The 12,907-nt window shown below is 40.8% G+C and overlaps 1 protein-coding gene across 1 annotated transcript; it reads right to left on the reverse strand.

Moving 5' to 3' along the window:
- Nucleotides 1–3,640: 3,640 nt before the first annotated feature.
- On the reverse strand, nt 3,641–7,587 carry LOC114762669 (auxin response factor 10). Its single transcript, XM_028952208.1, has 5 exons — nt 7,060–7,587; nt 5,882–6,970; nt 4,526–5,412; nt 4,311–4,376; nt 3,641–4,033 (listed from the first exon to the last, which is right to left on the reverse strand). Exons 2-5 carry the CDS (start codon nt 6,953–6,955, stop codon nt 3,952–3,954), a joined length of 2,109 nt encoding a protein of 702 aa, XP_028808041.1. The 5' UTR covers nt 6,956–6,970; nt 7,060–7,587; the 3' UTR covers nt 3,641–3,951.
- Between the last annotated feature and the right edge of the window lie 5,320 nt (nt 7,588–12,907).

Raw genomic sequence — 12,907 nt, forward strand, 5'->3', positions numbered from 1 at the left:
GAGAGAGAGTGTGAGTTAGAGACAATAAATATGGGTAAAATAGAAAATTAATATAAAAAAGTAAAGACAACTTTTAAATATATCTTATATATAAGAATATGTTATAAATATCAAATGTCTTTGTAATAAAAAACAGAGGCAGTAATATATTGTGGTGACGGGGAGGATAGAATGAAAAATTTCACTGTAGGACCGCAGAAGACAATTAATTTCAAAGAGCCCCAAAACTTTCTGAAACTTCACTGCAGGACCAAGGGGGCAAACTGATATTAATTCCACAAAGAAAATGACGCTATTGCCTCTCATAATACTTATTGCAGGGTGACATGTAAATGGACTAATTTCAGTTGTAAATAAAGGTATGTATGTTGCAAATTGACTAGTCTCACTTGCAAATGGGCTCTCTCACACTTATTCACTTACAGGCACCTTTTTCAGGTGAATGAGGTGATATGTAAATGGACTAATTCTAATTATAAATAAATGTATGTATGTTGCAAATTGACTAATTCCACTTGCAAATGGGCGCTCCCACACTTGTTCACTCACGGAGACCTTTTTCAGGTGAAGGAAGTGACATGTAAATGGACTAATTCCAGTTGTAAATAAATATATATGTTGCAAATTGTCTAGTCCCACTTGCAAATGGGCTGTCCCACACTTGTTCACCCAGACACATTCTTCAAGTGAAGAAGGTAATATGTAAATGGACTAATTTTAATTGTAAATATATCTATGCATGTTGTAAATTATCTAACCTCACTTGCAAATGGGTTCTTCCATACTTGTTCACATAAGGGGCAATAGGGTCATTTTCTTTGTGGAATTAATATCAATTTGCCTCTTGGTCCTGCAGTGAAATTTCAGAAAGTTTTGGGAGCTCTTTGAAATTAATTGTCTTCTGCGGTTCTACAGTGAAATTTTCCCTAGAATGAATTCTTTACAGCTTTTTCTGGACTTAACTTTTTATTTATAGATATTTTTTTCCTTATTAATTTTCACGTGCTTGTGTTGTGTTCGGCTAGCTGTTTCTTCCCTGCAAGTAAAGCCTGTGTGGGGTCCACCGCACGAGTTAATGGTAGGGCAATAGGCCTAGAGCCTGGAGGCCAATCTCACCCCATCTCTGTCGCTTGCCCCGTAAACTCCCTCTTATTTCAAACATTTGGTGATTTCCCCACGAAGACAAAAAAAAGGGGAAAAGAAAAGAGCAGCCCAATGGTTAGTGCAGCTGTGCAGGTCACAAAACGCCCCTCCAAAACCAAAAATGCAAATGGCCCTTTGATTTTTAAAATTATACTTTTACGAATGAGAATTAAAGTAAATTTTAATCATTACGTTTCTTCCTTCCTTCTTAACTTTAATTTTTGGAGTTAATTTTTATTTTCATTTATCCTATTATTTAGTTTGGTTTCTGCACAAACACTCCCTAAAACAAATTAAGAGCATATTAATTTTTTAAAAAAAATGTAACGTGTTCTCAATCTTTATGCTAAACTTCAAAATAGAGTAATAGATAGAATACGAAGAGAGGGAGTAATTATGCATTCATTATTATTATGTGAAGAAAATAAATAAATATTGTACTTCCGTGCAACTCCAAGCGTGGGAGTACATGATATTCCCAAGTGGAGAATAGTAATATTTTGGGACAACCAATGGATGACACTGAAATTAAAATGGGAAGATGCCTCACTATCTCAATGCAAAGGAAGGCAACTCCGGACAATAGGGCTTTGGAACTGAAAACATAGAATTCAACCCCTTGGAACCTGTTCTCTCTTTCCCACTTCCAATGCCTCCTCCTTTGACCATTTGACTCTTCCCTTGTTCTTCTTCCTCTGTTTTCCCCCCCCCCCCTTGGAGCACAAATTCTACGGTAGAGTCTTGCTTTATTGTGTACCATCATATATGGCCATTAGTTTAAAATGCTATATTATTTTCATCCCCATATGTTACCGCAGCCCGAGAGGTTAAAAGCCATTCAGTGTTACCATATGAGGGGCCAAAAAAAGCCTGAAGAAGGAGATGAATAAGATTGATCAGCTGAGGAAGGAGTTTTGGAGTTGAGTAAAAGGCGTAAGCTATAAGCAAGAGGCAAAGCTGAATCAAATCCCCAAAACGGCCATTATCATTATCACTGCCCAAAAGGCACGCCCATCTAACCGGCGACACATTTGCTCTTGTGCACGTGAACTTGTCATTTGTTTATTACCAAAACTACTTATGAAGACAAAAATATACAGGTTCTGCTAGCCAGTACTAGCATACTCGTAGTAATTTGTAAACACAACGCAGGTTTATTTATCTCTCCCCCATTAAACAAATGGTACGTTCTGGTTTGAATTGAAAAGGATCAAGGGGGTAAGGTCCCACGCCCACGTGTGGGCATAGCTTAGGAGTGAACAAACTACACTGATATTGAGGTGGTTTTGTTGGGATTGTGACCTGTGAGAGAGCCATGCAGCTGTCTGTCTCTCTATCCACAACTCCCGTTTACAGACCAAACCCACAATCCTCGTCAAAAACTGCCCAACACAGCCATCAATCGCTTAAAAAAAATCCGTTCTTTCATGTTTTCTGCCTTCTCGGATCCCAACCCCTGATTCATTTCTGATTCCTGAAACCACCCTCCTATCACTCTTAACATATTAATAATAATGGGGTTTCTCGTGTGATTAGCTATTGGTGCCAGACTAGGTTCAATGACGTGGCCTGGTTTTCAGAAGTGGGATTTGGGAGAATATTTAGTCGCGCAGATAATGATGACTGTGAATCAGTGACGAGGTGATAGGGATGGCACCCACTCCTTACTGTGCATTGAAAATGTTGTCGGGTTTCAATTTTTTCCAACACTACCATTTTCAGAGAAACCAACAAGGACAGCGATTCTTTTAGGTACTACTTTTGAGCCCGGCTTTTTAAGCCCCAGAGCGTGCATTGTATTGTATATTTGTATGTTTGTATCCGCCCTCTTTTCTCCGACGACAAAAGTCAAACTGTTCCTCCATATAATGCTGCCATGTTGGGTTAGGTAGCTGGCTTTGATTGTCATGTTTTACCATGAATGGAGACGACTAGCTTGTTCCTAGTTTCAAATCCTACCCTAGTTTTACTTACAACAGACAAACTCTTGCTTTTACGTTTCAGTTTCTCTTCTTCATTGTCCAACTCATAGTCTTTCCCAAACCAAAGACGACAATGTTTCAAAGCGCTCACGTGTAAGCCAGATGTGCATTTTTTTATTTATTATAATTTGATTAATTTTGCAAATAGTCATTTTTAATTACCGATACTGATAATACTTCGACATTTATTTTTCTTCCTACTCGTGAGAAAACATGATGAGGTTGCCAATTTAATTTTGAAAGCCACGGGTTCGAACCCTTTTCAATGAACTGAAAGCGACTTTTGAGAGTTTATTTAAAACCTTTGTTAGCAAATAAGAAAGCCTTGACGAAGACGTTTTATCTGCCTTCGTGTGAAAAGATTCTCCCCCCTCCCTCTTTTTTCTTCTGAAGGATTTCTTTTTTGTTCTGAGCTTTGTTTCTTCTCACAAATGATCGCTTCATGGAATTCTCATTTCTTGATCCGCAAAATGTGACAGCCATTTTGAGAACGGCAATCTCGTATTGGATATTTGAAAACAAGGACTCGAACAACAATTTAACATTAATATCTGTCTCAACCTTCAAAACCCAAGTCAATATATTACAGGAACTGGTAGCTCTTTGACGATACACACAGCCAGGTTCAGGTAAAAGAAAAGGTAGGCTTGGGTTAATATTACAACAAACAGTTTAGCCGAATAGAGGCATCATTATTGACACAGATTACACTTAAAGAGATGCCGTGGTTGACAATAGCTTTTAGTTCATATGATGAAGAAAGCAAACATTCTAATACACAACTTAGGAGTCAAATGTGCGAACTTGGGACACGCCACGTCATATTTTAGGCAAATATGCTCAGAAAGCCTGTCTTGTTTGATGCGTCCAGTCCATGATCTCCATTTCGAGATCCTGTCATCCACGCCCTGCAAAACCACGTTTTGTTAGCATCAATCAAAGGAACCAATTTCCTATAACACCCCCTCCCAAGAAACAAGTTTTAATCCTCCAATTCTGCTGCTACTTTCTCATCAGTCAGAGAGATATCTAGATCAGAAACCATATAGCCTTGACCCCAACAAGCCACACCGAAATGTGAGGATGCCAGAAACACCCCTGAAATACTCGAAATTTTCTTTAAAATCGCCTTAATTTACTTATTGTTTTGGTTGGACCAGCAAAATAAGATAATTTCTCCTTTACCTCCTTATATCTTTGCTCCCCGAATCTGTCAAAATTGTCAATCTTTTGGCAGTTTTCATGAAGTCACTGCAAAATAATCACGGGGAAACAGAATCGATGTCAATACGGGGCCAAGATATGCGTGGGCGCGAAGTCTTCATGCAAGTTGCGGATTTAAGTGAACTGTGTGAAAATCAAACAATGATCGGGAAAATAAGTACAACAATAATGGGTACCTGAAGGGTTCTTCTCCAGTTCGTTTGACAGCACCAGAAGCATCTCGGTAGAGCACACGGCTCAACATCTCAGATCTTTCGAGCCCGAACATGTCGGCCAGTTTCCGGTACAGCTCTTCATAAGAGCTGAGAGATGAAAGGTCTAGAGTGCGCCCCACGTCTTCTGACTCCATGAAAACCTTGCAATGACCCGTATCCAAGCCAAGTTGCCAAGAGAAGTCGGTCGTAGAAGATAATCCTGGCTGCGAAACCCCGGATTGGGATCCACCCAAGAAGCTCTTTGCTTTATCCTTACATTCGTCTGGCAAATTCTTGCGCGAAAAGTTCTGAGACCACACTTCAGCATGACAGCTCTGAGAAATTTGTTGCTCAGTCAGTATTGGCTGTCCAAAAAGCAGAAACTGGTGTCTCTTCGCATTATCAGATTTCTCCAAACTCTTGTTAGAATTTCCCATGGTAAGCAAGCATGACAAGCTCTCATTTTTCTTGTCATGGCTCATCATTATATGGCCATTAGAAATCCCAGGGTGATGCACATCAAGCTGCTGGATGTTATTTGAAAGCAGCCCCAACTGCAATTTATTGCTTAGGTGGAGATCTGAAAGAGATATTCCGAATTGAGCATGCCTGGCTCCCTGTATGCCTGCAGGAGCATTATCGGAAAGACAACACAAGGGGCTGCTGGGCCCGAGGGGGTTGCCGCCGGGAAACGTCGGAATCGTGAAGTGACCCTCAAAGGGGAAGTCTGGGTGTTGAGGAAGCCGCATCTTCTTCCGAGGAGGAGAGAACGGCATGAGAGGGATGACCGGTCTGTTCGATACCAGTTCAACCAACCATGGACTAACCCTCTTCACATTCTGTAACAAATCTGGCTCGTCCCAAGTAACCTGTTGTAAAAACAAGAAGATGAATAGGGAAAAAAAAAAACAAATTACATAAACCTGTGGCGTTGGCCTTTAGAAAGGAAGTGCAGAAAGGGGGAAAAAAAAAATCTTAGGTACAATTAATCCTCGCTTGGTCACTGAAAATTAATCCTCCATGCGTGATATTTCATTAGTTTCAAATGCCTGAGGAACTACGCCAAATGCAAAACTAACAGTAAGATCCAAAGATTAACCTATAAACCACCGCATGTGAATTATTTGAAAAAATTCAGGGGATTTACTAAACCAGAATGTTGAGAGCCTTAAGTTGGATTTCGTAGAAAAGCATCAGTGTCTGGTATTTCATTCCTCGTATCACATCCATAAGCAGAATGGGAACATTAATTTTCAATAACATCCACGAACTAAATCGGACAAGATAAGAGAAAAATACAAGGAAATTGTAGGCAATAGAATACAATGCTAATAATACCTGAAGAAGTCTCCAAGGAGAATTGGGCCAGCGAATAGCATCAACAACTTGAACAGAAGCAACAGTGCCCATGAACCAGCTAATCCTGGAAGAATCCTCAGTCTCGAAGGCCATCTTGAACCTCATCCCAGAACACCATTGAATTCTCATGGCTGCCTTGACAGCCTCAGCCTTAACACAGAACTCAGGAGTACTTGCTCGCGGGTAATAAACAACCTCGAATGCCTGACCACTCGCAGCAAGTGTCACGGCTTCCATCACAGATTCTGGTCTCACTCTTCCTCTCCCAGGATTTGAATTCCCACCATTCGAATTATTTCGTATAAGCTTGTTCTCCTCTCTTAACAGCACACTGAGAGCCCCATAAGGTCCCACACAGTTCCCCGCACCAGAGCTCCAACCGGAGATGCCGTCGGATCCAACGCCGATCCCACGCTTTGCACGGCGAATCCCCACACAGAGATCGCCATTTTCGGCCCTCAGGAACACGACAGAGTCCCCTGCTACGAGTTTCTTCTGGTTGACGAAAGTACTCCACCCTGTTGTCAACAAGTGACGACGGGGTGTCCCTCTGTAGATATGCCTGAACTTCCAAATTTCCCCGTGGACGTCCTTCGCAATCACGGTTTGGACCGGGGGCTCCGCCGAGTAATCGAGCCGTGGGAATATGGTCTCTGCGCAGTATCTCGGGACAGAGAAGCCTCCACCATTGTTAGCATCGGACTGGGTTAAGGTCTTGGCAAAAGACGCGGGCTTCTCCGAATTTTCAGAGCCGTGAGTATTTTCGTCGCCGTCGCCGTCATCAAGCTCGGAGTTTCTCAAAGGAGTCAACTTGATCTTGGCAAAGACCTCGTCGGTTTCTGGGTCTGCGAGGAATTTCACGGCCACCACGCGGCAGGGAATGAGTGGTGGAATCCTCAAGGAGGCCGCAAAATCGACGCCGGCCTGGGCGTGCTCGGCGTGGCCTTGAGGAAAGTAGAAGACTTTGGAGTTCAGAGCTGGCATCTGAACCATACCTCCGGCGCACGCGTGCCATAGTTGTGGATCCAAGCTTTTCTCAGCTTCTTCCTTCATTGTTTGCGAAGGAGACTATTTCGCGGTAATCAAACAGTGTCAGGGAAGCAGGAATTGTTAAAACCGGAATAGAAACAAGGAGAGAGAAGGGAGAGATGTTTTGCCTTTCTCAAAACGAAGAGGACGAAAATGAGCCGAGTAATTGCTCGCACTGTTCAATCAAATCTTAGTGTTCACTGTTTGAAAGCGAAGAACTATGGAATTCCCGGCTTCCAATCCCGTCACTCACTGCTTCAGAAACTTTGGTCCCAAGCACCCCGTTCACGCAGAATTGAAGAACCCACAGCCCAAATCAGCAGCTTTAGACTCGCTAAGACGAAGGACAGGAGGAAAACACACTTTTCATGACGAAACCAGATTCAGAATAGGTGTCTCTCTTTCTTCTACTGGTAACCGGTTTGATGATAGGAGGCTTTTCCAGAATCTGTGAGTTCTCGTAGTACGATTCTTTGGCAGCAGCAGCAGCACGACCTACTCCTACAAAAGAATCTCTCCTGAGGTAACAAGCTCCATGGTCACATAAAAAGACCTCACCTTTCTGGCCTGGTTTTGTTCTGTTCCTTGTTTATATTTTGTTCTCTTTCAGATCTCAAAAAGAGCATTATTTTTCTCTCCCCACACAGTCACACACATCAACACCCACTCGCCGGAACTTAAGAAAACAGTAATAAACTGCTTACATTGGAATTAATATTACTTTAGTTAAATTAATTTGGTGGCTCGTGACAAAGATAGTAATAAAACATCGAGTCACGGTATAACGTCAGAAAATATGGCGAGAATATTTTCAACTTGGAACATGGAAACTCTGGCCCAGCCAGCACAGGTGAGATCAACTCAACTGGCATCGGTTCGGAAATTATAAAAAAGTAAGGAAAAAAATATATATGTCATGCAATGAGTGAACATAATAATTCATTGTATAATCACGTATCGCATAAGATGGACCTAACCATGGGACCAGGGTAATTAAGTGGCCAGAGGAAAATGGGAACTTCATTTTACTTTCTCTCAGCTGGCTGGCGGTGCGATGCACGCGCCGTCGAAGGCATTGGGAAGTGGGAGAGGAGAAGTGAGGGCCCACGATTTTTTGGTCGGAAGAGGCGAGAAAGGAGGCGAGGGGAGGTTGAGTCAGTCTGTTGTCACACTTCTATCACAATAAAGAAAATATTAAACAAAAGGCTAAATATGCGGAATCTTGGCTAAAAAGATCCGTTTTCTCAGTTACTGCAAGGAATAACCTGCGTGTAAGCCAAAATATCTGTGGTGAAATGAAAGCGAGGGATTTTTACCGTTTACCTTCTTTCTTTTTTTAATTAAATTTTTACACAACCATATGAATCCACGCTTGAAGCGACTTTGAAGTTCAGTTATTGCTCGTATTCTGCTTCCCTGAATGTCTTGAACTTTTGTTACATGATTTATCCATGCATTCAAAGAAGTTACTACCTCCGGTTCTGATTAACAGCACTTAAGAGATGAGAGTTAAGCAGTGACACTAAAATCAGCCCAGGACACACCCCAACAGTGACGCATGGAACATCTAAACCCAACGAAGTTGATTAGTTTTAACACCCAAACCCTTTGAAATGGGTACTAATGGGGACCCAAAGCATGCCGATCAAGGCCTCGAATCTCTGTAATTTTCAAACAGAAATATTCATTTTGGATATACAATTGGGTTTTGTATTGCGAAGCGTATGTGGAGGGAGAGAGGTTGACAGGACGTATGATGAAAAAGAAACTGAAGCTGATGACGTGGGTTTGCGTGTGTGAATAAAAAGGAAAAGGGGGAAGAGCAAGCATGCATGTGAAATAGTAAACGACAGGGATAGCAACAAAACAAACGGAGCATAACCACAGCCTACGACGACGACGTGCGTACACTTGTATTCCTCCTGTTATGTGTTGTGCTCACAAGACGGCACTTCATTTACTTCCCTCACCGTTTTGCTGCCCCCTCCCCTTCCAATACCCTCTTCTTTTCTTTTCTTTTCTTTTTTGGGCCCACTCTCCTTACCCAATCCCACATTTATATAACAACCCCGCTTTAATTACATCTCTCTCTCTCTCTGTTCATAACCATACAGATCCCTCTTTTATTGTCTCTCATACCTTCTATCCCTAACTATACACATCATTTAATAAATCATTATTCAACACTAAACGGGATTATATATATGGAATGGAACGGGCTGCATAAAAACAACTATCAGTATGTTTATTTCACAAGGGGCCAAAACGAGAAGCTTTATATTTTGGCGGCAAGCGAAGGAAAGGTAAAGGGGCGTGTTTGGTTGGTTGTGGCAGGCCGTCATCAATGTATTATAAAACTGGAGTTGAAAGCAGAATCCTTGGTCTGTATGCACAGGCAAGATGACAAAGGGCAGCGACCAAAAAGGAAAACACCAGCAAGTACGATGCTGGATTTATCCGCAAGCCTGCAACACACATAAATAAGGCATATATAATACTATTCTTAGTGAATATTCATAAATCTTGACCCTCCCCCCAGCTTAAATGAATGCCAAACCACCCTCTCCCATTTTCACTATCTAAGCATAAATTCATAAAGCTGTCACACGCCTGCGCTAAATTATCTTATCAATCTGAATATTCTGAGTATATATCATGCATGAAGAGCAGATATATATGTGTGTGTGTGTGAAGAAAAATTCAAGATGAGGCTGCAAAACACAGGGAAGAGAAACTGAGCAGTAGGTATGGCTGAACTTTTAACAGCAAGGCAAAAACGGGGGAAGCGCATGTTGTTTTTTGGTAAAGGGACAACGTCGGTATACCAACTGATAACGTCAACGTAGAGAAGTATGTACATATAAATCAATAATACAGAGGAATTATTAATGAGAATATTTATGGGTATGGAAGAACAAAACAAGGACGAGAGAGGGAGAGAGAGAGGGTCCTATATCTATATAGAGAGAGAGAGAGTAGTTGGTGGCGGTATATGATAAAATTAATGGGGGCAAAAAGATGTGGTTTGGAAAAAAGAATAGGGATTGGTTCGGGGAGAATCAACATTGATACCGACACAGAACGTCGAGACAATTAAGAGGCGAAGATGAAATCACAAAATGTCAATGTCTCCGTCGTCGTCGTCTCGTGCGCTGTTCATTTGTTTTCAAAACTGCATCACCTCATCCTCATAATATTTTAGTTATCACACGCCTCTTCTGCTTTAATATACGCTAGTATGATGTCATAGTAATACTAGTCCTATAACTCCTCACAAAATACGGATCACCCATCACTATTACTCGGGTCTGTCTATCGGGCTTTCCCACCTCGTACTCGTCAGCTTTTTATTATACAAATATCTATACTGGGTATTAATTGACAACATGTATTATTTTAATTGTGATATATTATACATATGATTTTGGTATGTCAGTGGAAATTAGCATTCATATATCGCCTTAAAAAGGTGTGAAGTTGTAAATTAGACACAGCCGGCACAAAAATAATATAGTTTTGAAAATCATTCAAGTTATGGCAAGAGCAGTCCATGGTGACTAAGGAGGAGAATCATACGTTTAACTGCAAAGGGGGTGGATCTGAATATTATGATGTGAGAACGATGGACAAGGGAGGCGGGAGGTATGTCTGCTGTATGGTGATGAGCAATTTTGTTTTATAATTTGAAAGCAGGTTTGCACTCTGACAAGAAAAAGGGCAGGGGAAGGGAGGCGACAGAATAAGAGAGGGGGGAAGGAGAAAGGAGATGGGACTCGGGAGTTAAAGAAAGAGAGGTCCCAAATTGGGGTCCCGCCTCTGCTGGCAAATTAATGGCGTGGTCTTCACTCGCGTACACTCGATTAAAATTAAATGACTGAATTACCAACATGAATAATTTCAGGGATCACGCCCTAATTTGTTTCGTGAGGCATGTACATCACAGAAAGAACCGAGGAGGGGTGTTGGTGGCCCCTCTCTATATCTGAGAATTGACATATCGTCTTCCCCCACCCGACAACCAAAAAAAAAAAAAAAATCAATCTGAAAACGCCGTCGCTTTCCCCGCCCGACAACCACGCTTCATCGCGCTTCGCTGCCCCTTCTCCGGCTAAAACTAGGGAGGTAGTAATTTTGTTTGTACAGGCAGAGGTAGAGGAAGAATGACAGCTAGAGACAGGGAGAGGGAGGGAGGGCGTTGGTTGGGTAGGGCACGTGTCAACATCAGAGCGATAGCAAAAAGGAGGGGACCCACAGCTAGAGATGGTGTTTTACTGAGGAATCTCTGTCGTCGTGGGATTGCTCTCTGCCTTTCAATCCCACTCCGACGGCCCCTGCGATCGCTGCCTCTGATTTCCGGATTTTATTTATTTATTTTGCATTCCTGATTTTGCCACCTTGGCTTTGATTCTAACTTCTAACTTCTAACACTGCGAAATCCGCCCGTGTCGCCAAAAGAGGAGCAGCAGCAGCAGCAGGACGCAGTAAAGCAACCTCATTCTTTTGTTTGAGGGTATTCCCGTATATTTACTTCCATTCCATTCCATTGTAGGAGGCGACAATGTTGGGAGTGAGGAACGAATTAATCGGGAAGGAAAGGGGGGATGCAAGCCCCACGTGTCCCAAATCTTCATTATATGCACCAATCAGCTTTCATTATACTACTAAACAATCATGTTCAATATTTTTCTCTCCTCCCCTTTTCCTCTAATTCTTTTCATCGGTAGGGAATCATTCAAATAATTATTCTTTTTTTTAAAAAAAAAAAAATCTACACTTTGTTTTTATTTTGAACTTTCTATTAGTTTTTTTTTTGTTCTTTTATTCCTTTTAAGTTGTAAATTTCTCATCCTTTTTTTACCTGTTCATATAATTTCCTCCAATTTGATTCCACTCGATTTTATTTATCCCGTGCGCTTGTCGGGATTCTGATTTTGTTTAGAAAAGCCAATAAGCGATACAGTCGGCAGCAAGAACATGCCACTGTTATTATAGAGTACAATAATAACTGGAAATAAATAAAAATATCTTCCTTTTTCTTTTCATGCAATAAACTTTTTGTTATATTTTCTTTTACATTTTTCCGGGAGAACGTCATTAGGCCAGCGCGCACACACAAGAAAGATAACAGCACTTTGAGATCATAAAATTCCGAAAATGTTTTGCTGAAAAAAAAAATCCGAAAATGTTTTCCATGCCGTAGAACTCGGGTGAAAATATATCTCAATATAAAAGGACCAAAATAACCCTGATGCCAACACACGATGCTGATTTACAACTTATACGCGAATTTTGAGTAAATGATAATGAAAGAAAGTTTAGTTATCAAAATGCAGATACCTTATTATCAATATCTCAGTATATAGGGTATTTTAGACTTAAGACATCAAAAATTTTAGTTTAGTTCAATAAGCCTGCACAACAACTTTAAAATCATACGAGGCCAAAACGCCGTTATCTTCTCTGTAGTGACCTTTTTTTCCCATCCATTTTCCTTTTCATTATTCATTTTATTTTTCTTTTTAATTTCAATATTAAAAAGAAAAGGAGCATCAATTAGTTTAATGGTCGCATGGGTCCACCAGCCTGTGTATGACGTTTCATACTGATAACAATAATACAATAAGAGACCATATTATGATGCTCTTTTATTTTCAACTACATGATCTATCGGACACTTTATGCATTCATTCATTGATTTATTTATTTATTTTTAAGCGGACGAAAGTCCCTCATTTTCATTTCAATTTCATTGTTTTTTTTTCTTTTCAATTTTTACTGTCTAAACACGTAGATGCTGGCTTTGACCCAAAAAAAAAAGAAAACACGTAGATGCCGACGAGGCTTTACCGCTTTACAATTATGTCATACGTTAGTGCAGGGGGAGAGAGAGAATGAAATATTATTATTTTAAATTATGGGGTTAATACAATTTTTTTGGTCCCTTAAATTTGTTCTTGTTTAGTTTTAGTTCCTCAA

Source organism: Neltuma alba, unplaced genomic scaffold (genome assembly GCF_004799145.2).
Source record: "Neltuma alba isolate B1F8T4 unplaced genomic scaffold, ASM479914v2 tig00011239_pilon, whole genome shotgun sequence".
Taxonomy (NCBI): Eukaryota; Viridiplantae; Streptophyta; class Magnoliopsida; order Fabales; family Fabaceae; genus Neltuma; species Neltuma alba.

Coding starts and splice junctions, on each gene's coding strand:
- LOC114762669 (XM_028952208.1), bottom strand. CDS start 6,955: ATGAAGGAAGAAGCTGAGAAAAGCTTGGATCCACAACTATGGCACGCG. Junction 4,377..4,525: donor ACTGGAGAAGAACCCTTCAG/GTACCCATTATT, acceptor ATTATTTTGCAG/TGACTTCATGAAAACTGCCA. Junction 4,034..4,310: donor GGGAGCAAAGATATAAGGAG/GTAAAGGAGAAA, acceptor GTGGTTTTGCAG/GGCGTGGATGACAGGATCTC.